General features: G+C 45.0%; 1 protein-coding gene across 2 annotated transcripts; it reads left to right on the forward strand.

The window, feature by feature from the left end:
• On the forward strand, positions 1-26,998 carry LOC111961460 (protein phosphatase Slingshot homolog 1). 2 transcript variants are annotated; one of them, XM_023983751.2, is made up of 15 exons: positions 1-622; positions 2,228-2,265; positions 11,372-11,472; positions 12,345-12,409; positions 12,502-12,623; positions 12,722-12,790; positions 13,365-13,430; positions 13,917-14,111; positions 14,300-14,393; positions 14,633-14,761; positions 16,204-16,250; positions 16,480-16,626; positions 16,867-17,067; positions 19,206-19,842; positions 20,119-26,998. In XM_023983751.2, the coding sequence occupies exons 1-15, from the start codon at positions 542-544 to the stop codon at positions 21,268-21,270; spliced, it is 3,144 nt and encodes a 1,047-aa protein (XP_023839519.1). In that variant the 5' UTR covers positions 1-541; the 3' UTR covers positions 21,271-26,998. The 2 variants fall into 2 exon arrangements, with proteins under 2 accessions (XP_023839519.1, XP_023839520.1); XM_023983752.2 differs by lacking the exons at positions 1-622; positions 2,228-2,265 and adding an exon at positions 8,770-9,474.
• The last annotated feature ends 545 nt before the right edge of the window (positions 26,999-27,543 follow it).

The raw sequence follows: 27,543 nt of genomic DNA on the forward strand, positions 1-27,543 counted from the left end.
TGCGCATTCACGCGAAGGCGGGGAAGAATTCTGGCAGGGGGGAGCTTTTCGGCACAACACCGGAACATCCGCCTGTTCGGGACTCCGCAAAGAATAGTCTGTGGTCTATAGTCTCAAAAATATAGTCTGGCCAGAATCACCTTGACGACATTTGCCCAATGACAGCGCGCACGCAAATTGGTTCGGCCAATCGTAGTATCCGGCAGTAAAACAGAAGCGCATGTCATTTCTGCTCACGCAATCTACGATGTTTTGTTTGTCTGCGTGATAAAATGGCATATAACACAGATGGACGAAATGTTATACTTGCCTTTACAACTATTTACAGATGACTATTCTAAAGCGAACTGTGGAGGATGAGCGAGGCGGAAGCCGGTGATGGGTGTATCATGGTGAAATCAGAGGCAAAAAATATTTAATGCGATCCTGAGCTTTTTCTCCTGTGCTGGACAGGGACAATTTCGGCGCATCTTGTCCCAGAGCAACGCGCCTTTCTTTCTCCCATTCAAAGGACTCCCCTCCTCCGTAACAGCAGCCCACCATGGCCCTGGTAACCCTGCAGCGCTCTCCCACCCCCAGTGCAGCATCCACCGCCAGTACCGCCACCACCAACGCGGCGGAGGTAAGTGGAAACTGTCTAGCGCGGGGGCTGTTAGCTATAGGCAGCGCCGTGGAGGAAACGCCGGGGATGCGCCCGATACCCACGTCCCTCACCCACTAGGCCCAGCATAGCAGAGAACGCTTTCAGCTGTCAATAGAATTTTAGAAATTTTGTGACTTTTTATATAACACGACAAAACAGTTTTGTATGGACATTGTTTAATAGTTGACTTCCTGGAATCCATGGCGTTTAGAATGGTTAACTAGTCCAGCCCCACGACGTTAGCTTGTAAACAAAATCTGAGCTGGGGATTAGTTACCAGAACAATGCATTCATTGCGTGTGGCAACATTTTATTTCTGCCTTCAGCTTGTGTGGTTTAAAGACAAATATGCGTTTATACGGTAGGTACTTTAATTAAAATATTAACTCATGCTTTTGCACATTTTGTAAGTAATTTGTTTAAATTAATTTGCTTTGGCTGGCATATGGAATAGAGTGAGATTGATCCGAATTGTACAACTAGCTACTTGCCTATTAATATGCACGGTTACATCCCTAGTGAGTCAGGGATGCTGCGGTTGGTACCCGCTCGTTTTAATGGTTCAACTCACTGTCAAAATACTACGGTGGCAGGTGTGAGCTAATATTTCAAAACATATGAGATCATAGATAGTGACCTGGTATGGCCAGTAGAGAGCGCTGATGCACTGTATTCAATGCAAGTGTATTGAACGTTTAAAACCTAAGTTCAGTTAAAACATACACTGTAGTACATCTCTCCGGCTTCTGATCTCCCTAATAAAGCATATAATGCATTTTTTTTTGACCATGACTTTCAAAGGCCAATGAACCCATTATGGCTTGAATTCCCATCGTGGCAGTCAATTGCGCACACAAACACACACATGGCTGACTGCTGCAGAAATGATGTCATACTAATTACATCATTAAAGATACTGCTGCAGAAAGGATTTCATACTGAGTTGGTGACCTACAGTATAATCCTGTGTATTCCTCTCTTGTTTACCTGAAAGTATCTAGAGTATGTTGCTGCAAGTGATTGGATTAGTTTGAGCTGTTGGATTAAATAACCTCTTCGACATCACCACGGGTCAAGCACAGAGTTTAGGCCTATGTCAGTGCTCTGTTGGGCACCACTTCTGTAACCTTTCATGGAGCACAGAGAGAGTTTTATGCACAGATCTTACTTAATGCAACAAACAACCACAATTACTCTGCCCTCTGTCCTCAGGAGTTACATCATTGCTCTAACTATTACTTTACAGTAGGCCTTAGGTCTTTATTTAGTTACTTGTTCACATAAATCAAAAACACCAAAGTAATGGCCTATATACCCAAATCTTTAAAGGGAAGGATTCCCTCTGATGTCTCCACCAGTCGATGGGAATCCTCTGAGACATTGTACTGTGACATTGTGATGAGGTATTATAGCAAGGTCAATGAAGGGAGCATAGGACATAGCAGGTCAAAATATGATCATGTGCTGCTGTTGCGCAATCCATGCTGCTGTACTGTCTGCACAGCCATGATGGAAGGGTTACAGGTTTGTGTTTCTAGTGGGCCTACAGTATATGTAACATTTCTCTTTGTATTTGTCTTGCAGGATTTTGGGAGTGATGATGACCGGAGAGCAAATCAGAGGTAAGTCCCCCCCCCCCCCCMCAATATTTCCCTGAGAAGCTGTGCATGCACAGACATTAACTTCTTATGGGCAGGTGGGATGGTAGCGTCCCACCTGGCCAACATCGGTGAAATTGCAGAGCGCGGAATTCAAACTACAGAATTATAAATATTTCACTTTCATAAAATCACAAGTGTAATACATCAAAATAAAGCTTAACTTCTTGTTAATCCAGCCGCTGTGTCAGATTTCAAAAAGGCTTTACGGCGAAAGCACACCATGCGATTATCTGAGGACAGCGCCCCGCATACAAAAGCGGGGCGCTTTCCAAACAAGTCAAACAACATTTATAATCAAACCTTAGGTACCCTAATACGTAAATAAATGATACAATTTAAGACGGAGAATCATTATTGTCTTTACCGGAGAAAAATACCAAAGAGCGGGCTCTCTTCCACGCGCTTGGAAACACTACAGCCGAAATGGGAGCCACCTAGAAAAACTACAATTTCTGGCTCATTTTTCCAAAAACCAGCATGCAACTTTTTCTAAAGACTGTTGACATCTAGTGGAAACCCTAGGACCTGCAATCTGGGAGGATTTCGCCTTATAATAAAAGTGACAGCCATTGAAAACAGTGGGGTTTCGCCTGCCATATCAGTTTTGTTATACTCACAGACACAATTTTAACAGTTTTAGAAAATTTAGAGTGTTTTCTATCCMAATCKACCAATTATATGCATATCCTAGCTTCTGGGCCTGAGTAACAGGCAGTTTACTTTGGGCACACTTTTCATCCGGACGTGAAAATACTGCCCCCTACCCAAGAGAGGTTAAGGATGCAGTAATGTATTGGAAGGATCTGTTGTGCTCCAGTAGGGGGAGGGGTGGTATACATTGGCCAGGAGATCGGTGAGTATGTTTCCCAAAGCCTATGGACATTGACCCCTGACCCTGGTGTCAGTGGGAATTCCAGGGTTAGGTTACAGCAGGAGGCACACAGAAATGTCCTGGTGAAATAACATGGACGCTGGTGCTGAATTACACATATTGTAGGTCTATGTTGGTCTGGATGAAGAATTTATTATTCTTGCGTTAATGTTATATCCATTAAAAAACAAACTCAGCAAAAAAAGAAACGTCCCATTTTCAGGACCCTGTCTTTCAAAAAATCCAAATAACTTCACAGATCTTAATTGTAAATAGTTTAAACACAGTTTCCCATGCTTGTTCAATGAACCATAAACAATTAATGAACATGCACCCGTGGAATGGTCATTAAGACACTAACAGCTTACAGACGGTAGGCAATTAAGGTCACAGTTATGAAAACTTAGGACACTAAAGAGGTCTTTATACTGACTCTGAAAAACACCAAAAGAAAGATGCCCAGGGTCCCTGCTCATCTGCGTGAACGTGCCTTAGGCATGCTGCAAGGAGGCATGAGGACTGCAGATGTGGCCAGGGCAATTAATTGCAATGCCCGTACTGTGAGACGCCTAAGACAGCGCTACAGGGAGACAGGATGGACAGCTGATCGTCCTCGCAGTGGCAGACCACGTGTAACAACACCTGCACAGGATTGGTACATCCGAACATCACACCTGCAGGACAGGTACAGGATGACAACAACAACAACTGCCCGAGTTACACCAGGAACACACAATGCCTCCATCAGTGCTCAGACTGTCCGCAATAGGCTGAGAGAGGCTGGACTGAGAGCTTGTAGGCCTGTTGTAAGGCAGGTTCTCACCAGACATCACCGGCAACAACGTCGCCTATGGGCACAAACCCACCGTCGCTGGACCAGACAGGACTGGCAAAAAGTGCTCTTCAACTTACGAGTCGCGGTTTTGTTTCACCAGGGGTGATGGTCGGATTCGCGTTTATCGTCTAAGGAATGAGCGTTACACCGAGGCCTGTACTGGAGCGGTTGTGGAGGGGGTCCGTCAGTCTGGGAGGGTGTGTCACAGCATCATCGGACTGAGCTTGTTGCATTGCAGGCAATCTCACGCTGTGCGTTACAAGAAAGACTTCTCCTCCTCATGTGGTACCTTCCTGCAGGCTCATTCCTGACATGACCTCAAGCATGACATGCCACAGCCATACTGCCCGTTCTGTGTGTGATTTCCTGCAAGACAGGAATGTCGTGTTCTGCCATGGCCAGCGAAGAGCCCGGATCTCAATCCCATTGAGCATGTCCTCTCTCTACATTCTCCTCTTCTGTCTCTGCTGCTAAAGCAATTACCCATCTAAACCAAGAATCTGCATTAACCTAGGAAGCTCTTGCCACCTTCTCCTCTCCTGAATCCTCCTCCCTCCTTCCCCTCCTCCCTCTCTGCTGATGACTTTCGTCAACCATTTTGAAAAGAAGGTCGACGACATCCGATCCTCGTTTGCTAAGTCAAACGGACACCGCTGGTTCTGCTCACACTGCCCTACCTGTGCTTTGACTCTTTCTCCCCTCCTCTCCAGATGAAATCTCGCGTCTTGTGACGGCCGGCCGCCCAACAACCTGCCCGCTTGACCCTATATCCTCCTCTCTTCTCCAGACCATTTCGGAGACCTTCTCCTTACTCACCTCGCTCATCAACTCATCCTTGACCGCTGGCTACGTCCCTTCGTCTTCAAGAGAGCGAGAGTTGCACCTTCTGAAAAAAACCTACACTCGATCCCTCGATGTCAACAACTACAGACCAGTATCCTTCTTTCTTTTCTCTCCAAAACTCTTGAACGTGCCGTCCTTGGCCAGCTCTCCTGCATCTCTCTCAGAATGACCTTCTGATCCAAATCAGTCAGGTTTCAAGACTAGTCATTCAACTGAGACGTGCTCTTCGTGTCATGGAGGCGCTCCGCACTGCTAAAGCTAACTTCTCTCTCTCTGCTCTCATCCTTCTAGACTATCGGCTGCTTTGATACTGTGAACCATCAGATCCTCTTCTCCACCCTCTCCGAGCTGGGCATCTCCGGCGCGGCCACGCTTGGATTGCGTCCTACCTGACAGGTCGTCCTACCAGGTGGCGTGGCGAGAATCTGTCTCCGCACCATGCTCTCACCACTGGTGTCCCCCAGGGCTCTGTTCTAGGCCTCTCCTATTCTCGCTATACACCAAGTCACTTGGCTCTGTCATATCCTCACATGGTCTCTCCTATCATTGTATATGCAGACGACACACAATTAATCTTCTCCTTTCCCCCTCTGATAACCAGGTGGTGAATCGCATCTCTGCTGTCTGGCAGACATATCATTGTGTGGATGACGGATCACCACCTCAAGCTGAACCTCGGCAGACGGAGCTGCTCTTCCTCCCGGGAGGACTGCCGTCTCATGATCTCGCCATCACGGTTGACAAATCCATTGTGTCTCCTCCCAGAGTGCTAAGAACTTGGCGTGATCTGGACAACACCCTGTGTTCTCAACTAACATCAAGGCGGTGACCCGTTCCTGTAGGTTCATGCTCTACAACAATCGCAGAGTACGACCCTGCCTCACGCAGGAAGCGGCGCAGGTCTAATCCAGCACTTGTCATCTCCCTCGGATTATCTGCAACTCTCGTTTGGCTGGCGTCCCTGCCTGTTGCCATTAACCCTACAACTCATCCAGAACGCCGCAGCCCGTCTGGTGTCAACTTTCCCAAGTTCTCCATCCGTCACCCGCTTCCTCTCTCACTGGCTTCCAGTTGAAGCTCGCATCCGTACAAGACCATGGTGCTTGCCTACGGAGCTGTGAGGGGAAGCGCACTCCGTACTTCAGGCTCTGATCAGGCCCTACACCCAAACAAGGGCACTGCGTTCATCCACCTCTGGCCTGCTCGCTCCTCCTACCTCTGAGGAAGTACAGTTCCCGCTCAGGCCCAGTCAAAACTGTTCGCTGCTCTGGCACCCAATGGTGGAACAAACTCCCTCACGACGCCAGGTCAGCGAGTCATCACCACCTTCCGGAGAACCTGAAACCCCACTCTTTAAGGAATACCTAGGATAGGATAAAGTTCCTAACCCCCCCCCCCCCCCTTAAAAGAGTTAGATGCACTATTGTAAAGTGGTTGTCACTGGAATCATAAGGTGAATGCACCAATTTGTAAGTCGCTCTGGATAAGAGCGTCTGGCTAATTGACTTAAATGTAAATGTAATGTTGGGACCTGTTGGATCGAGGGTTGAGGGTCGGATCCCCAGAATGTCGTGGATTGCTGGTGCTTGTGGATAGGGTGGGTTAAATCTTCACAGCAAGAACTGGCAAATCTGGTGCAGTCCATGATGAGGAGATGCACTGCAGTACTTAATGCAGATGGTGGCCACACCAGATACTGACTGTTACTTTTGATTTTGACCCCCCCTTTGTTCAGGGACACATTATTCCATTTCTGTTAGTCACATGTCTGTGGAACCTGTTCAGTTTATGTCTCAGTTGTTGAATCTTGTTATATTCATACAAATATTTACACATGTTAAGTTTGCTGAAAATAAACGTAGTAGACAGTGAGAGGACGTTTCTTTTTTTGCTGAGTTTAGTATAACTATCATCCAATCAATTGGCCCACACGTTGATCGCTTGCAAAAGGGATGGAACATCACACACCATTGCAGCCCGTTACAGTTGTACATTAAATGACCCTTCTACACCTAGATGTAGGCCTAGTTGTATCCACTGTAATAACAGTGTTAATGGTTCAACCCAGAGTTAACATTCCCATCAACCGCTATCATACATTCCATCAAACCAGAAACACTATCCAGCTGTATTGCAGAGCTGGGGGTGAGTAGCACAGATGGAATCCTCTGCTCGGCTACAGCAGGATGTGATGTAATGCTCTTGTTTTGTTCTAGATTAGACTGTCAGAGTTTCTTGGTAAGAGAGGTGATAAGACCTATTTGGCCATTGTAGTAGGCCCAGTGTTGGCTGCACACACTGTTCTCTAGTCCAACCTGGCTGGGCAAGGGAGGTTTCAGCCTTACACAACATATTCCCTCATCTGGTAGACATGATACATACAGGGTGTGTTGAGATTCTAACATTGACAAGGTAGACTACATTCTTGGTGGCACCAGGCAGAAAGAGGAATGTTTGAAAGGTGGGATGGAGAGACATTTTGATGATGAATCAACCAAATGATTGATATGAGGGGTTTTGAATCAAGCATCATTGCATGTTATTTTTTAGTTAAAAGGCTAAACCAGGGGTTCTCGAAGTGGAGGTGCTGCAGGGGATCTGCAGAAAAATAATAATAATTGTATATTTCATTTTTTACATTTTTATTACTAACAGTTCAAACCAATTTTGTCCAAGGGGTCTGGAATATACATCTACATCTCATCTACATCTAAGTCATTTAGCAGACGCTCTTATCCAGAGCGACTTACAAATTGGAAAGTTCATACATATTCATCCTGGTCCCCCCGTGGGGAATGAACCCACAACCCTGGCGTTGCAAGCGCCATGCTCTACCAACTGAGCCACACGGGACCGAGTTTAGTTTTTAGAGGGTGTAGGATTGCAGGATATTAGCTTTAAAGCTGCAACAACTAAAAATCTCTCTGCCCCATGATGATGTGTAGAATTGCAGGGCATTTGTTTGAGAACTGCAACATTTTCTCTCCGATGCCAAGAGGCAGGCCTTTAAAATGTTCCTTCCCAGGGCCCGAGACTTGGTTAGTCCGGTCATGCACTGCTGAAGTCATAGTAAAACATTTTATCTAACTCAAGTTGTGTTCTGATTATGAGGGGATCCCTGATGCATTTGCTATCACAAAAGGAGTCCCCGGCCCCAAAAAGTTTGTGGACCCCTGGGCTAAAACAAAGACTTTTGTGTTGATAATGATAAAGAGTCCCCAACCCAGAGACACGCTGTCGGGCGGAATCACGCTGTCGGGTGGAATAGTCACACCATTGATTATTGAAGAGTCTGTTTTGGGAAGCGGCCCAGCCTAATCCACGTTAGACCTGCTCATCTCGTCCTCTCTCACTCCTGTGGACCCAGTGATGTCAGCGAGTCTGCCTCTCTGAGCAGGTTAGCGTTTTTAATCATGAATCTTGTTCTTTAGGCAGCTCTGCAGTTGTTAACCACATTGCTATCCCTAATGTCTAACCTTAAATTAATACCAAAAAGCACATTTTTGTTTTAAAGAATTTTTACAATATAGCCAATTTTGACTTTGCAGCTGGCATATCTAATGGGAAATGGACCAGTTCTGCCTCCAGAACAATACTCATGACAATAAACTTCAACCTGCCCTCTCTGAAGGTCAGGCAGAAACCTGATCCACATTCAACCCTCCAGCAGCCCTTGATTCTCACAGCACCCTGCTTGCCTCAGCCAGAAACCCCAAGTAGCAGACAGGGTTATGCAACAGCCAAGGAGAGCGCTCACCGTGTGTGTGTGTGTGTGTGTGTGTGTGTGTGTGTGTGTGTGTGTGTGTGTGTGTGTGTGTGTGTGTTACATGCAGGGACTTAGAAAGGGGAGATCTCCTTGGTATGTGTGTGTTGTCTAACAAGTAGCTTTCTTAAATTGCTTCAACCTCTATGTCTGGAATATTATGGACTTGGATGTGTTCTGTGAACGAGTTGTGGTTCATACAAAGTTGAATATGTCACTCAATGAGTAGTATGTTTCCTTTGGCTCAGTGTCTCATCAGGGATCCTTCATGTCAAACAGCCTCCACTCTACAGACGCGTGCTTTGTAGACTGAAGCTGAGCGGAGCTAGATTCCCTGCCACCCAACCCAGCCAACGCGAAATATGCTTGAATAGAGCTTTTGTGGAGGAGTGTTGCGGAGGGAGTGCTGATTGCTCAAGCGCGCGCTGTGAGGAAGAGATAAGCAGCAGACACAGCAGAAGTCTGAAGACTAATCCTCACAACCCAGACGGACAGGAGGGAGCGACAGACACACCAGACCAAGACAGGATACATGATCAGACTAGTTCAACCCAATCTACGCCTTTTTACATGGAACAAAAAAATTAAGAAACCCAAGGCAATCTTGGCTATTGTGCTTCAGAAGCCAAATGTAGTTTTTGAGGCATAAAATGGTTGTGAATGTAATTTTTGCACATGGATGTGCTATGAAGCTATAATTTGTGAGGAAGCCAGTAGACCAGAAAGCAACTGAGGGAGAGATCCAGTAACCAGCATCAGGATGCATCTTGTGGTGGATCCCTCGCAGGAAGCCATGCTTACCATGCTGCCTCACTTTGTGGAGAACGCAGTCCTGACTCAGAGCGAGATCTACCGAATGTAAGTCCTCAGCACACTCACTCCAGGAGAGGCAATCCTAAGTGTTTCTGTCACTGGCATTATTACTTTGATAAGTGTTAGCAAAGATGGTTTGAACGGTTGTAACTTGGAAGTGCATGTATTGTGTGACCTGCATTTTCTGTTATTAGTCATTGGTAAAAAACAACAAAAAAAGTAAAATCCATTTTTATAGCTCTGTGCATTTTATTGACAAATAATTTTTCTTAGACATAAATACAAAGTGTACTTTAATTATGCATTTGATTGTACTGTTAGAATTGCTTACGAGTATTGTTTTAATTGCTGTCTAGATTCTTGAGTGTTCCTTTTTAGACGTCTACTGTTCCCAGCCGTCTTAGAGACATGTGTATTAACTCTGATTTGTTCTCAGTAATAGTGTAATGGACGGATCAACAGTAGCTGGAGCATATTCGATAAACCTTTAGGTCTATACATCCATCTGTCCCTCTTGTTTCTGGATTGTAATTATTGATGCAGTACATCCCATTTAGAGTACTTTGGACATTTTGAAAGATGAGCTACACATTATGTACCCAACTGATTTCCTATGGTACTCCACTCTCTGACCTTTTGACCGAGGCCACCCTCATCATCATTGTCTTTTCAGGACATTCTGAAAAGAAACAATACGACGTAACAGCTGAACAGAAACAAAAGCTCTTGTGACGGACCCACTCTGTCATACCAGTCTTTGTGTGGTGGCAGAGCGAGAGGGCAGCCTGCCTGTTAACAAAGCCCACCTCTGTTCCTTCTGGTCAATGTTATGGCCAGTGACCACTTAGCTCTGTTTCTCCTGGACATTGCCGAGTCCAATGAAAACCTAGCTTTTATCCGGGGGTGGTCAGTGCCTCCAGCACAGGGCAGTCAGGAGAGCTCATCCCTGGCCAGACAAGGGAGGGATGGTGCTGGCCAGATAGGGGACATATTACAGTGGTGGGCACAATTATCTGCCCCCACCCCCCCTCCCAGAAAGGTCAGGGGACCTAATCACGTTCTGTCAGTTCATTATCTGAGGGGAATATTTCATCAAGGAAAGGTCTCTAAAGTCTGCTGACATTCACTTACTGATTAGCTCGGAATGTCCTTTTCTGCTGGTCACTGAACCTTTGAAAAGCAATTAACAGCCATCCCACCCTGTCTCTTTCTCTCACTGTAGCTCTGCTCCCTGATTCTGCCCTCGGTACATTTCAACATTTCCAGGTCATTGTCTCGATTCCTGGCTTTAGAGAAAAACAGCCTGACTTATTGATAAGTGAGAAGAATACTGTGGTTTGGACAGTTAATTGAACCACATCAACCTTATGATATTCTGCAGTAGAGCTTCCACATAACTTTATATGGCTGTTTTACTTCACTGAAGTGAACTCACTGGTGTCTGTCAAAGACATGGGAAGTGAAGTAGGCTATGGCTGAGTAGTTTTGCGACAACAGACATTCTGTTCATCAGACCTACGTAAATGGAGCACAACAAAACGGGGAAGAGAGAACGAACAGGTGTAGAATGGAGTGAATATTTCTAATGTCCTCTGAGTAGAACGCTGTAGAAGTACAGTGTGCCACAGACACTGCTTCAGCTGTTCAAGCAGTATAATGATTTGCCCAACACGCTATTTAGGGTTTCTGATGATCTGTTGCCTACTTACAGTACAGTATGTGCTCTTTCTTTCACTTCTCAAATGAATGCTTCCTCATTCTCTGTGTTACATCATCAAACCACTAGATACTGATGCAGTCTGAGACGTCTGTAAACCCTGTTTTCCTGTCTGCTTGTCTGCCTCCCTGTGTGTGTTTCCTTGTCCGTCTGTCTGTGTTTCCTTGTCTGTCTGCCTGCCTGCCTGTCTGTGTTTGTCTGCCTGTCTGTGTGTGTGTGTTACAGCCTCAGCGAGAGCTTCTTCATGGTCAAAGGAGCGGCCCTTTTCCTGCAGCAGGGCACCAATGCACAGGGACCCAAGACACCCACACACCACAAACTCGCAGGTAACTACAAATACTCTTGACACACACTGAGCCCGTTGTTCAGTGAACCGTGACAATGCCACTGCTAAAGCTCTATGCAAAGAAAAGGTCATATTTGCTGAGGTTGGCTTGGCTTTTGTGGTTGAGCCTGTGTTTAACCCATGTTCACTGAATGATTACCTGGCCTTTGATTGAGTGCCCTCAAGGCAGGTATTGCTTTTAGCAGTAAAGGGGCTTTGTAGATCTGATTCTCCCATCAAGATGTTACATAAACTCACCAAGCTGGACTAACCAACCCGCAGTGCAGCCGATGTTACCTTAGTGGTGTGTATGTACCCGTAGGCATATGTGTGTCTGATACAGCATGTCTCATAGCAGGGTTGTTGTTGACATTAGTTCGATTGGGGAGTGCTATCCCTTCATTTTGGAGTCCAAACACACCCCTCCCCTCTCCTCCACTATGATACGCAGGTTAAACACAAGATCAATGTGTGGAGCGCTCCAGATTCCTTGATTACATCACCAGGCGTTCAAGTCAATGCTTAGCTCTGATAAACCTTTGTCTGTGTGTTTACGCATATGACTGACTGTTTCTGCATGTTTGCATCAGTTTTAGCCGAGGGTTGTACTTGAGATTAGATGTTCTTGTACACCATTCCCAATTATTTTCATGTCCCGTCATGAGATGTTCAGGCCGTGTGTAACTTCTGTACAGACGTGTGTTGCTGTGGTTGGAATTGGATCAACCTACAGGAGGGTATCTAAATGGGAGCCTGGATAGCTGAGCTGGAAATAGTTCTACAAGATATGGCTGATGGGTAGATCGGTTTGATTGATCGGGACACACCACCTGAAGCAGTTGGATTATGGTATGTGGTTCTCTTCTCTCCTAGGTGACTTACCTCAACACCTGCAGGTCATGATTAACACCCTCCGCTCTGAGGACCGCATTAAACTGGTGAGTCAAATCCTAACAAATGTACTTACCATCCATATTGATTGACGCACAGATGCTACACAGCGCAACCTATTCCTCCTGCTGTAACCCAGGCTGTACGGTTGGAGAGCGGTTGGTCTGACCGCGTGCGGTACATGGTTGTGGTCTACACCAGTGGTCGCCAGGACACAGAGGAGAATATCCTGCTAGGGATGGACTTCACCGATAAGGACAGGTACCCACCCGTCTTTCCTCCTCAGCCAGCAGTGATAGACTACAATGTGGTTTGTTGTTGTCTTAGAGAAATGATTGATTCCGTTGTATTATTCCCAGTAAAAGCTGCTCTATCGGGATGGTGCTACCGCTTTGGAGCGATACGAAGATCCATTTAGATGGAGATGGGTAAGTGCTGCTCTTCTACATTTACATTTTAATCATTTAGCAGCCGCTCTTATCCAGAGAGACTTACATCTTCAGATAGCTAGGTGGGACAACCACATCACAGGCATCGAAAGTACATTTTTCCTCTATAACGTGGCTGTCAGTAGAGTCGCCCCCCACATACGTATACATGAACTTTCCACAAAGGTACGGTATGTGTCACACGCAGTACATCCCACAGACAATCAAGCTGGATTCACACAGTCAACCATGAAGCGTCTCTGATCGTTAAGGCCGTTCAAACGGCTCAGCCCTGTAAGGGACGCAGAATGAGTTACTTTGCCCTCCAGTGGGCAGTACGGTGAACTACAGCCGTTTTCATCCCTCCATGTGGCAGATGAGCTCTTGCTGAGCTGTTAAAGTCATCCCTCTCTCTATGCTGGAGGAATGTTCTATTGGTTTGTTTCCTGAATAGCATCCCGAGCCACTATAGCTCAGCCCCTGTTTGTGTTTTCAAACCACTCTCTCTCTATCTCCCTCTCTCTGTCCATGAACACAACCTAATCCTTCATCCTCCCATCTTCTCTCTCCTCAGAGGATTTAGTGTGACCACAGGAGGACAATCACATGTCTTCAAGCCTGTTTCTGTGCAGGCCATGTGGTAAGTGTCTGTTTTGTGTTTTTAATTGATACTGTGTTTGGGTACTTCAGAATATCATTGTCTGGTGACCTTATATTCCCTGAAACCATAGTGACTGTCTATGGACAGTACTGTACTTTACCACCTTGAGCTTGTGGTGTTGGTTTCATCTTAATATCAACAATCAATGGAATGAAAATCATAAACTACTAGTGGAATTATTCAAGCTGATAACACTGTGATGCTGAAAAAAACGCTGACAGTGTCCATGCACCATCTACTGGTCAATAGACGTTACAATTTGTTTTCATTCTTAGCAGATTCATATTTTGCTCTGGATTTGACAAGCCACCTTAATAATGTGCTCTGAATTTCCTGCCGTCATTAAAAATCAATGATCCAAAGACTTGACTCTCCATGTCATTAGATCAGTGGAATAGCTACTGAACAGTTGCTGTTGTGAGCCTGTATTATGACTGAGAGCTTCTGCTACCGGCGTGTCTTCAGGTCTGCCCTGCAGATCCTCCATAAGGCATGCGAGGTGTCTCGCAGGTACAACTACTTCCCCGGGGGCATGGCCCTCACCTGGATGGGCTTCTATGAGAGCTGTATTACCTCAGAGCAGAGCTGCATCAACGAGTGGAATGCAATGACCGACCTGGAGACCACGCGGCCCGACTCACCTGCCATGTTCGTCGACCGGTAAGACCTCACTCATCCGATTAGTAAAGTTCACTTCAGTTGATTTTAGTATGATTCATTTCCAGTTACATTACCAATCTCAAAAGGTACTGTATGTCCATTATGTTGTTAACCGGGCCTTTTCTGTTGAAATGAAATGTGCTGGTTACATTCATAATTGTCTTAATGTATTGACGTATGTTGAACAGGCCAACGGAGAGCGAGAGAACCGAGTGTGCAATCAAAGCCAAACTACGCAGCATCATGATGTTCCGTGACCTGGAGAATGTCACTTCCAAGGAGGTATTGTGAGCTCCAAAAGTATTGGGGAAGTGGCACATTTTGTTGTTGTTTTGGCTCTGAAATGATACAATGACTGAGGATAAAGTGCAGACTGTCATCTTTAATTTGAGGGTATTTTCATCCATGTCGGGTGAACCGTTAAGAAATTATAGCACTTTTTGTACATAGTCCTCCCAACTTGACTTATGTGTATGGTATAGTACCATGGTGCAACCTAATACCTGATATGTGCCCCCCAGATCCGTGTGGAGCTGGAGCAGCATATGAGCTGTAACCTGAAGGAGTACAAAGAGTTCATCGACAACGAGATGCTGCTGATCCTGGGTCAGATGGACAAAGCCACACTCATCTTCGACCACCTCTACTTGGTAAGAACCTTTCTTGACATCCTAATGGTCTCTTTGTATCCATGAAGGAAAAAGGAAACCGCACACTGCTCTTGATAGTAACACTGATCTTTAATTAGCCTACGTATCGGCCTCACGGCCTTCGTCAGAGCTTTTGTGAGTTAAAAATAAATGTTGCACCCTTATTTAGACCTAGCCCCACCCACATCCTACCCCACCCACATCCCACATCCATCAAACCTGAAATAGTTATACGTCAAAACATATTCAGCCAGCTCTATAATACATTTTGATGGTGGATATTCGTTAGTATCTCTGTCTCCCAAATAGTGTGCTAGTGCTGCCAGCCCCCCCACGTGGGGAATGCTGGTATATAGACTCTCGACATGTAATGTGACCAAAATACAGTCTTTTGTTAAACCCGTTATTGGTGAGATCTTGTTTATGAAGTCTATAGAGTCTTTTCCATATGATGGCAATGCTTGCACATGAGTTTTAATAAAAATGTCTACAAAGTTCGACAACGGCTCTAGCATTGACCCTATTCCTGCAACCACTGGTCTGCCTGGATAATTGCCTAGTTTTAGGTTTGTGTAATTTCGGTAAAATGTATAAGCATGGACGTTTGGCACATTTGCAGCAAAGATATTCATATTCAGGTTATGAGAAGGTTGTTTAATAGGGCTTGCTCCAGATTAGAGCATGTTTCCCTTTGGAACACCTGTGTGGGATCAACACTCAGTTTTCTATAGAAACGTTCATTGCTGAGTTGTCTCTGAATTTCTTCTTTATATTTTTCATAGTCTAAAACAACCACAGCACCCCCCTTGTCTGCAGGTTTTATAACCAAAGATGAATCTTTCATTCATTCATTAAGTGCCTGTTCTTCTGTTCTAGTGAGATTCTTCTGAATGTGATTTGTTTGTCTCGTATATACTGACATGGCTTCTTGTTCGACTAACCTACAATAGGTATTAATCGAGGAGTTGTTAACCATAGGACAGAATTTGCTTTTGGGCTTAAAATGGGTACCAGTTCTTTGTGTTTCTAGGCCGAAACAGTGTTTTGCGAAAACACATGCATAAGTTTAATCTTACGAAATAATTTAAACAGATCTACTTTCGTATCGAATGGTTTATCTGTACATGTAGGTACAAAAGAGAGGCCCTTAGATAACACAGGTAGCCTAGCGGTTAAGAGCGTTGGGCCAGTAACCGAAAGATCGCTGGTTCGAATCCCGAGCAGACTGTGAAAAATCTGCTTATGTGCCTTTTGTACAAGGCACTATACCCTAATTGCTCCTGTAAGTCACTCTGGATAAGAGCATCTGCTAAATGACTCAAATGTAACTACCGTCCTCCTCGCTAACCTCTGAACTCCTGCCACACCTCTCACTGTAACCCTGGTGTAGTAACCTGACTAAGTTGTCTTGATGTGCATTCCTTTGTTTGTTTCTTCTCTAGGGTTCTGAGTGGAATGCCTCCAATCTAGAGGAACTACGGGACTGTGGGTGAGTGGGCATCTCACAAACACTAAAGCTCTGTCTAGAACTGCTCCCTAACCACCAGCCCTGGCTCACAAACATAGCGTTGTATTGTTCTGTATTCTCAAGGGCAATACATGTCTGTCAGGTCATTGTTGAATCTCTCCTTCAAAAGACCTACCAATACAAAAAGGTCTGTTAGAACATCGCTAGCACCACTGAACTAAAGACTGATGTTTTTTTCTTCTTGATGCAGTGTGGGCCACATCCTCAACGTGACCAGGGAGATAGACAACTTCTTCCCGGGCACGTTCACCTACCACAACATCCGGGTGTACGACGAAGAGGCCACAGACCTGCTGGCTCACTGGAACGAGACCTACAACTTCATTGTCCGAGCCAAGTGAGTGCCTACTTCTCAAAACAAACTGAACCCTACTCATTGAACGGCTAACATGTATGGGAGCATGTGAAGTATTCACCACAGAACATCAATAAAGGCAATGTAGTCTATTAAATAGTGGCTAGTGCCTCTGTCTTGGCCGAAGTTATTCTATAAACTATGTGGACAGCCTAGTAACTATGGATAAGACATCTTCTAAATGAGCAGGGTTTTATTGTAAAACGTATTATTGCCCCACAGGAAGAACCAGTCTAAGTGTCTAGTCCACTGTAAGATGGGTGTGAGCCGGTCAGCCTCCACGGTCATAGCGTATGCCATGAAGGAGTATGGCTGGACTCTGGAGAAGGCCTACAACTTTGTGAAGCAGAAGAGGAGCATCGCTCGGCCCAACGCTGGTTTCATGAGGCAGCTGGCCGAGTACGAGGGCATCCTGGACGCTAGGTGAGTCAGTCAGGGTAGACGGGGGTACTATATTACAGGTATACTGTAAAACTTCAATTAATAGCCCAGGTGTTTATTTGCTTCAATCACACACAACCGGCGCTTTTTAGAGACAGGCTTCTATTTGAGCCATGCGTGTATTTCCTTAATGCACACAGCTTTTGCTCAATAAAATGTTGAAAAGACTACCACATTTGTTTGTGACAAAATATGACCAGTATAAACCTTATAATAACAGATCCATCGCAGATCAGACTTGCGAAGACTAGGCTGCATATCATCAACCCAATTTCGTACTTTAGCACCATTCTCACTCGTTGAGCCGACCATGTCAAATCACACTGCTGTCTCATCCACGGCAATGATGTTGGTCTCCTTTATCGTCTTTCGCGCCATCTTTACGGTACGGAAGTTCACTAGTAAACAATTCACTTAGACCCAGCGTTTATTTGAAGTAGCCGTTTATTTGCTGAAATGTGTGCAGAGGCCCGGCTATTAAAAGGGACAGACGGCTATTTGCGACTCAGCGTTTTGATTKAAGTTTTACGGTATGTAGGTCTGTTCAGGTATACAGTGCCTTCAGAAAGTACCCCTTGACTTTTTCCACATTTTGTTGTTACAGGCTGAAATTMAAATGTATTTAATTGAGATTGTGTGCTTAACAAGGCACATAATAAGTTGCATGGACTCTGTGCAATAAGTGTTTAACCAGATTTTTTGAATGACTACCTTATCTCTGTACACCACAAATACAATTATCTGCACGGTCCGTCAGTCGAGCGGTGAATTTCAAGCGCAGATTCATCCACAAAGACCAGCGAGGTTTTCCAATGCCTCGCAAAGAAGGCAGATGGGTAAATTGGTAGATGGGTAAAAAAAAGCAGACCTTGAATATCCTTTTGAGCATAGTGAAGTTATTAATTACACTTTGGATGGTGTATCAATACACCCAGTCACTACAAAGATACAGGCGTCCTTCCTAACTCAGTTGCCCGATAGGAAGGAAACCACTCAGGGATTTCATAATGAGGCCAATGTTGACTTTAAAACCGTTACATAATTTAATGGCTGTGATAGGAGAAAACTGAAGATGGATCCACAACATTGTAGTTACTCCACAATACTAACCTAAATGACAGAGTTAAATGAAGGAAGCCTGTGCAGAATCCATCCTGTTTGCAACAAGGCACTAAAGTAATACTGCAACTCACTTTTTGTCTTGAATACAAAGTGTTATGTTTGGGGTAAATCCAATACAACACATTACTGAGTACCACTCCATATTTTCAATCATAATGGTGGCTGCATCATGTAATTGTATTCACCTTTCAGTTGGACAATAACCTAAAACACAAGGCCAAATCTACGCTGGAGTTGCTTACCAAGGCTACATTGAATGTTCCTGAGTGGCCGAGTTACAATTTTGACTTAATCGGCTTGTAAATCTATGGCAAGATTTGAAAATGGCTGTCTAGCGATGACAACCAAATTGACAGCTTGAATATTTTTTTTTATAATGTGCAAATATTGTGATAAGCTCTTCGAGACTTACCCAGAAAGACAGCTGTAATCGCTGCCAAAGGTGACGCTAACATGTATTGATTCAGGGGTGTGAATACTTATGTAAATGAGATATTTCCGTATTTCATTTTCAATACATTTGAAAAAATGTCTAAACATGTTTTCACTGTCATTATGAGGAATTGTGCGTAAATGGGTGAGGGGGGGAAATCAATTTGGAATTCAGGCTGTAACACAACAAAATGTGGAAAAAGTCAAGGGGTATGAATACTTCCAGAAGGCACTGTGTAACCAGCTGTGCCTTACGAGGAGTCTCTACCATTTAATTTACATTCTCACTCCACTGCAGTCATGAGGTATTCTACCTAACTCGCTGCATAGAGATCAGATCAAATGTGACCGTTAAATTACCACAGTAGCTGTTTAGACGGGGTCAGCTAAGTTAAGCATTCTGTAAGGTTATTCGTGTATTATTAGCTTGGTAGAGAGACTGCAGATAATGGCGACTGAATGTTTATTAGTGGCTAAGCATCTCATTATGTCTATGATGTCTGTCTGTATACAATACATATGCTCTGTACACATGGTCACTCTAACCCGCCCCCCYTGTCCCCCAGTAAGCAGCGCCATAACAAGCTGTGGAGGCCCGAGGGAGGGGAGGACAACCCAGATGAGGCATCTGGCCAGTGCTGTGGTGGAGAGGAGACGCCCGTGGAGGGTGAGGCCTGGGGGGGAGAGGGCTGCGGAGCCTCCCCCTGCCGGGGCTTGGGCCTGGAGGTGGAGCCCTTGGACCCCCTCAACTACAACTACTACTTCAGACGGCTCTCGGACACGGCCCTAGACAGCGAGCCCTCCACTCCAGTGCGTGGTCCTCCCCTGCTGGGCATGGAGAGGGTGTTTATTGAGATCGAGGATGTGGAGAGGGACGCCCTTTTAGAGGACGAGGGCTTCCCCATGGCCCAGCTGGCTCTGCCCGGGGAAGGCACCGCCGCCCAGACCTGTGGGGGCCGCCTGGAGCCCCTGGAGGACATGAGGCTGAGGCTGGAGTTCAGCACGGTGGAGGAGGAGGACGAGGAGGAGGCGCAGAAGGAGGAGGCAGAGATGGCCGCCCTGGCTTGGACTCCTGCAGGAGGAGAGGGAGCGAGAGAGGACGAAGAGAGGAAGGAGCAGGTCAACATGAACCGCTTTAACAACGAGAACGCCAACAACAGTAACCGCCTGGCTGCCAAGCGCAGCTGCCCCGCTACCTTCGACGTGAGTGGGGCATTCAATAGCTACTTGTATCTATAAGAATGGGTGTGTAAAAGTTGGGTTAATTTTGACTTGAACTGGCTTGGGGTTAGGGTTAAAATATTAAGCTTACATGAGGGTAATTGTAATGCCTTGTAATGCCTAATGTTTCTGTCATTATTCGATCCCATTCATTTCAGGGACCAGCATCTTATAGGTGTCATAATATCCGTGTTTTATTAGCTTCGAGAACTCTGTCTGACCATGCATTCCCTCCCTCTCTCTCTTTCTTCTGTTTAGGACAGTGCTAGCACAGGAAACCCTTACAAAGTCAAGCCCTCCTACCAGTCGTGTAAAGACTGCCTGCGTCTGCCACCAGGGCGGCGCTGTGAGCGCCCGGCAGGAGGCCGCACCCACCGCCTTAACCCCACACGTCACTGCGGGGTGGTCCCCACCATCTCCATAGACCCCCCTGGCACGCACTTCACCAACACCCCCGCCCCCCACTCCCCCTGCACCCTACCTGCCACCATTGCCCGCCTGGAGGCCTACCGCCAGCGGCTGGTGTCGCCCATGAGCTGCGAGGAACTGCCCCGAGACAGACACTGCTCCCTGGAGACTGAGGACATGGACGAGCTGCAGGAGGATGAGGAGGAGGAGGAAGAACAGGAGCCAAGGCCAGGCAGGGAGGTTGGGACCGGAGCCATCACGGAGCTCACGTTTATGAAGCTCAGCCTGGACGGGGAGAGGCCAGCAGGTCAGTCTCCTAGTGCTGGGGTGGAGTTGCAGCCTGCTGGGGTGGAGTTGCAGCTTGCTGGGGTGGAGTTGCAGCCTGCTGGTGGTGGAGTGGAGCTACAGAGGACAGGGCCTGAGCTGGGGATGGGGCTGGTGAGGCAGAGGGCAGAACAGCTGGAGAGGCTTTCAGGCCTGGCCATGGAGGGTCCACTCTCAGGGGCTGGGCTCGCTGAGCAGATGGACCTGCACTTGGCGGTGGAGGAAATGGAGGTGGATGTAGGGATGCATTCTGAAATTCCCATTCCATCTACCAGCTGCACGGTCACAGCCGCAGACCCCCAGATGAACACCACCCTGGTGTCGTACCCCCAGGGGTCTGCCCAGACCTGGACCCCCGTGTCCTCCCCCCACGGCTCCACCCTCACCCGGAGCTCCAGCAGCGACAGCCTCCACAGCAACCGCGGGGGACACCAAGGCCTGGTCCGGCAGCGCACCCAGGAGATAGAAACCCGCATGAGGCTGGCCGGCCTGACCTTCCCCTCCCTGCTCAAACGCTCTAGCTCCCTGGCCAAGCTGGGAGGCCTCACCTTCTCCACCGAGGACCTCTCAGACCTAGCTGACGATCAGGCCCAGCTGTTCTCCACTGAGCCACCAGCCTGCCCCTCCACACCAGGGGGAGAGGAACCCTCTGAGCCCCCATCCACCCCCAGGAGCTGACTGTGTCTCCAGTGTGTCTCCTCCAGACAGGTTCTGCAGTCAGAACTTAGGGAGCAGGTTTGAAGGAGGATGGAGAAGTTGGCCAGGTTTGCTAGAGGTGTCCTGGAGACATACCTGGAGATTCCTCTGTCTCTCGAGACATATTAACAGCATGTTGGCTGGAAGAAAGAAAAATAACAACACAATTCCTATTATACATACATGTACTGTCTGTTTATCAATCCAAATAAGAGATACTGTTGGAGAAGGTACTCTCAATGGAGCTCAATGAATGTGTGCAACTGAGCCTCTGCTTCGATTCGTTCAACATCTCCTCATGTGCCCCTGAACAGACTGACTGTTGAATATTGAATCCTCACTTACTGTATTTTCCTCTTGCGTTTTTGTGTCACCGAATAACGACTTCATCATATGAGCATCTTCCTGCCTCTTCAAGGGAAGCAGTGTACCTCAGTCGGAACACAAGCATCTCAAGAATATTTTAGTCCATGACTGTTTTTGTTGACTTGCCTCTCTTCTCAATGACTGGCTCAGCCAGCCCTCCTCCATTTGAGGTACTTCATGAAATAATGTCTTGAAAAGTGGTCAATATTCTATTCATGACCGTATAGTGTTACACAACGTCGTCACGGCTACATCCTCTTCTTGAGCAATGCTATGGATGATGGGAAGAAACGCAGAAAGAGAAGAAATATTGTCCAAGTCCCGTTTTCCATTCTCTCCTGGATTCGTTTGTTTCTTTGAAGCAGTTTAGAGGGAGCATATAAATGTTGGATTTGTTTAGTTTTGTTTAGCTGGCATTTCACCACTGCTGTGCAATGGCAATAGGTACAGTAGTTCAATGATCTGATTGAGAACTCATCATCATCCTTGTATGGTTTGAGAGGATTTGTGGGCAACTGAAAGAGTTCAAATTGTTTTGGGATTGGATTTCACAATGCTGTATTACTCTACTTTACCACTGATTAGTGCTCTGTCCCCTCTTCTCCAGACCAGCTGTAGTCAGACATACTGTGTCTGACACCATATCTTTCTTCCATCATCTCTGCATCACGCTCAAAAGGCAATCAAATACATTAGGTTCAAGTGTTTCTGACCGCATTCCTCTTCTATTTATTCTCCTCCCTATTGACACACATTTGTGGTATTGCACAGTAGATGTAGGAGCTTTGTGAAACCGGCTTTATTCAACTGTCATTGTGCCAGAGCAACATTGGACTACCTTTATTTGTACTGTAAAAAAAAAATGGAATCGTTGCCATACATTGAAGCAGAACTACTGTATAAGTCACATTTGTTTGAACAGCTAGTTTTTGCTTTCACAGACCTGGGAGTTCCAAATGTGTCTGTGATGTCAGCAGCACAGCGTAATGGGTTTTAGCTGGATCTGTTTGGGAAAGAAAGGGCTTTTCTCAGCCTTTTGCATTAGCATGGCAACACTAACAGCCAAACAAGGAAGTTGGGACAAAAACAAGTGGAGGCATTGGAAGGAACAGACGATTATCTACCGTCACAGTTTCTCAGAAAGGGGTTACAATTCTGCTTTCTGTTGCAGTCTGTAGAATATCAGTAGCTAGCTACTAGAATTTTTTGTTTATTTACAGCAGACATGAGAATCTTCCGAAGCTGTGTGTAGAGCAGCAGTACAGTATGACAGGCCAAGTCTGACTGGAGGCTCTGCCATCTCGCATGCTGTTTGACCAATGTTCCCTTAACTTAACCCCTATATTTATCAGTTAGAGTATTTATTTAGTACAGGTTCTAATTTGATAAACTGGCACATAATATGCAGGTAGTTGACTAATTTGTGGCCAGCCTAACTTTGCCCCAAAGGGTATTATGCTTTTGAAAGTTGTTTGGCTGTTTATAAACTAATGCATTTGGCATGTTGAGTGTGCAAGGATAATATGTGTGATGGTGGCAGTGTGTGTGTGCAGGCGCATGCATACATCAGGGGTTTATTACCATGGTTGTGACAGGAGTGCTATGTGACGATGGAAAAGCTGTCTGTGTATGAGTGCAAAACAACTGTTACTCTTTTAAAGTAGGGGATCAATCGACTTTTTTTCAATTGAACTACATATGTCGTTGCCACTGACGCAATGGCCGATACTATATGTAGACAAGATTGCTTTTGATTTGTGATAACTGAACAAAGAAAAATGAAAATTACTCTTAAAGGGTTCGTTCACCCAAATTACAAAATTACACATAGACTGCTTACAGGGTAAGGAAAACAATGGACAAAGTATGACAGAAATCCATGCTATGGTGTAGTTTCCCTAGCACTGTTTCCAAGTCATGGGCCCCATTTTATTCGATTATTTTGCGCATCATGTTCAAAACATCTATAAGTGACTGAGTTTCTCAATCAATTTTGGATACTTTCGGATGATTTGGACATGATACGTGGAAAATGCTAATATCGGTCCCGTGACTTGAATGGGATTTGTGCCCACAAATGCTAAAATGTTAGCATGTAGAAACGGTGCCAGAGTAACTAAACCAAGGAATGGATTGCTGTCATACCTTGTGCATAGACTGCTTACAGGGTAAGGAAACYAATGTGTAATTTGGGTGAGCTATCCCTTTAATCATATGAGTGGCTCTGCATTTGTTATATTAGTAACTATTGTAAGTGTTTGTTACTCAGAGGTACTGGTCAAAGCAAATTTGCATTTAATTTTGGTACAAGCCACATTAATGGGTTGGGTTCTGTGGTCAGTGAACACTTTGTGGTGTTTGAGTTACTGCACTTAAGGCACTGGATGAATTTGCCTGTGTTCACTGGTAGGTATTCAATTTTAAATAGGTTGCCTCACAGGAAATACAGTTATTAGAATGGAATAGGAATTAGTAGCGTTGTAAATTGAGATTTGTCTACAAAACTGCCCCCTGTCCCTTTTTTAAAACATTTTTTTTTATTGAATCTAGTTCAGCCAATCGGATGTCTAGCACTTGAGGTCACCATATATCATTTGGGTTTGCGCTTTATTCCAACCCACTGTTATAATGCCTTCATGTAGCTGTTATAAGCATGATGTAACTTCTCACATAGCAGGTTATTAAAGGGTTACAGAATACCCTATAATATTATAAAGAGTGGAATTAGATCCCGAAAGTTCAACGATTTATTTCATGACTGGTGTGGTGATGACATTATTGTAGAATCTGTTTGGTTGGCCAGTGGTGCTCAGTGTTACGTCATGCTCATAGCAGTGAACAGTAGGCCATATGATGGAGGATTTAAGTGCAGTCAAAAGGAGTGTCTTGAACTAGTCCATCACAAATGATGCTATGCTTAAAGCTACTGCACTGTTTTTAATTTAAATATATATTTCTACATAAGTGCCTTAACCCTGGCCTTAGCTCTGTCTGTCCTAACCTCGTCGCAGGCTTTGCAGAGTCATTGTGAATGAGTGTATCCATGGAAACGCCACTTGCCCTCTGCCCCCAAAAGAATTATCCCGATGCCCCTCGAAAGCTACATCTTGATGCACACGGAGTACACAAGCTCTCACTCCCATAACGTGTATTTGCTTGACAGGCTCCTCAATTGCTGTTATTTTGTTTTCTATTATTGAGACCAAAGTCTGAGGGGTTTATTTGTGCAAATGGGCACAGAACAAAGTTTTATATATACATTCCCAGGCATCTTAGGGTTCACCTGCCCTTACTGACAATCCTTAAACTGGTCAATGTTTTGAGTGTGAGACAGAAAGCTGGGTATAGAGACACTGAGACATAGGAAGAGGGGGAACTTATAGTAGTTCGTCAAGAGTACAAGTTGCCACCTTTCCCTGATATTCATTCCTTACCATAAACAAGTGTTAGAGATGTTTTTGCATATAAGGCATAAATGAATGAGAAACTCATAAAACATACATCATCATATTGAGAGTAAGTTTTGTTACATTGATGGGTTGTTTTTGTTATGTATTTTTTACATTTTAAGCTGTAACTTATTGTTTGCACTATGTTAATGTGTAATGCACTTTTTAAACATTTATTTTACATTTTGTTAAAAGGATGTCCAGTGGATGTGAATCATGGAAATAAACCATTTCCTCTGCATAACCTATCTGCTGGCCTATAGTGGATCATACTTAATGGAGAGGAGACAGTCCCTCTTCTGACACTTGCCTTGCAACTACATGCACATAGACCGTTGGTTCCCAATCTTTTCTGAATCACACCACACGAGAAAGAAGATTCTAAGGCTCACTTTAATCTGACTTTCCGGCATCAAACAAAAGTATGCCTCAAAGGAAAGCCACTCTAATAGGCTATATTAAGCAGCCAGTTTGAAGTTCCATGTTCCCTCCGTTTCCTCCTCCACACTGCGTGAAGCAAACGTGTTCTAAGATACGAGACATTTATTTATAGTTTTAAATATGGTTCACTGGAACCTTAATGTTATGGTACCCATATAATGACTGATTTGTGTTGACCCCTTATAGACCTTGCAGAGTTTCAGCTTTATATTAACTAGAAGAAAGAACTGATCGTCTACTGCTGTGCCGTCAAATAAAGGGGATGTTATTGAGATCTGCTTTTGTTTTGCAGGGATGTGCAAGGAGGGTTTTGTCTCTTGTGAACAGCAGTATCCGTTTGCGTTAGCGCTTTTGCATGGGCTTGGTTAAATCCACAAGGCAGAGAATTCTTATTGAGTTAGTCAAATTAAGTCATTCTGACATCACGGGATGGACAGGGATGTGCAAGGAAGCAAAGGAGACTGACAGTGGAAGAAGGAGTACCTCCAACAAAACGACTTTGTAGTCCTTCAGGGAAACAGGCTAGACAGACAGGCAGGCAGGCCTGCGGATTTCACAACTCAGACTGTGGTGAGTGCCTCCCTACCTCCATTCTGCATCTCTAGCCTCAGATGACATTAAGAAAATGCTCTTACCATGACGACAGAGATGTAGACTTTATGGATAGGTTACATCAATTCCGATTGAGTTATATTTGTTGACGTGTGGGTTAGAGCAATGTTATAGTCCTAATTCTCTGGGGAATCAACTAGAGCAGCATATTATTTGATGTTATTCTGAGTGACATATTTTTGCATTCACGTGTCAGTCAACATGGTGCATGTGCCTCAGTTGTTTATGCCATGATGTAACTCCCGGGTAAAGGAATCGACACTCAACCATCCCACTCCATCCATGGCCATGATGATTCAGAGCCAACTCCATGTTTGCACCTCTCAATAGGCTGTCCTGAAGTTGGCCAAAAAAGTAAGCAGAGATATTTGTGTAGTTATCCGTTTCTGGCCTACCGAATAATTACATGGCAGGCTTATTGTCACACTAGGCTCTGCATAGCTGTTACCTATTTGACTCTTCTATTAGTTGTTTAAATGTGTGTCCTATGTGGCAGTACTTTTTCCCTTTTTGTTTCAAAACAGCCTATGTTGGGACTTTCGGGAGTTGCTAAGAGTTTGTTCAATCTGAGTCACATGTCTCTCGTAGATGCTCAGTGTCCTCGCATGTTAGGAGAGAAATGGAAAGAGCGGGAGGGAGGGGATATTTGGGTGAGGTCGTTGTCACAGATGCCTCCCACAGCTGCCAGCTGCTGCCATTATAAGACTCTGTACACATCCATCTCAAAATAACCCCTTAGATACAAGACGGAAGGAACTCTGCAATGTGCATACCACTGTAATTTTATTTTGTTGCTACAACATATCAACATTGTGAGAATATAATAAATTAATTGGACCACTCTTAAGTGTATGTGATATGTGTATATGATCATGACTAGTTTCTCGTCAGGTGAAGGTTACAAAGTCGTCAGACCTGTTTATACCTCTTATGCAATTCAACAACTGGGCCACAAAATTAAGGCTGTACGGGAGAGTGGGATAAGTTGAGCCATTTATTTTTTCATTCAGCATCACTCCATCAAGGGAAGTATACTATTCTTTCTAACAAAGATATCTGCATATGTTTCAGGATGTTGTGTATCCCTGGAAATAGTCAGAATTCCTGTCAACATTACAGTTTTTGAAAATAGAGCTTGTCCAAAAATAGTAGTCTCTTGGGACAACTTATCCCACAACTTACTTATTGGGTAAGTTGAATCACGGGACAGGGTAAGTTAAGCCTCCTACAAATGTCTGTACTGAATTAAATATATAAATAAATATATAATATATAATTAAATACCACTACCTTTTTAAAACCGTATCTTTATTTACCCCAATACAATCGCTTTTTGTATTTTAATATTTTTTTAACACAGGCTTAACACCTAACAAACACTTTGTAC

Source organism: Salvelinus sp. IW2-2015, linkage group LG4q.1:29 (assembly GCF_002910315.2).
Source record: "Salvelinus sp. IW2-2015 linkage group LG4q.1:29, ASM291031v2, whole genome shotgun sequence".
Lineage (NCBI taxonomy): Eukaryota > Metazoa > Chordata > Actinopteri > Salmoniformes > Salmonidae > Salvelinus > Salvelinus sp. IW2-2015.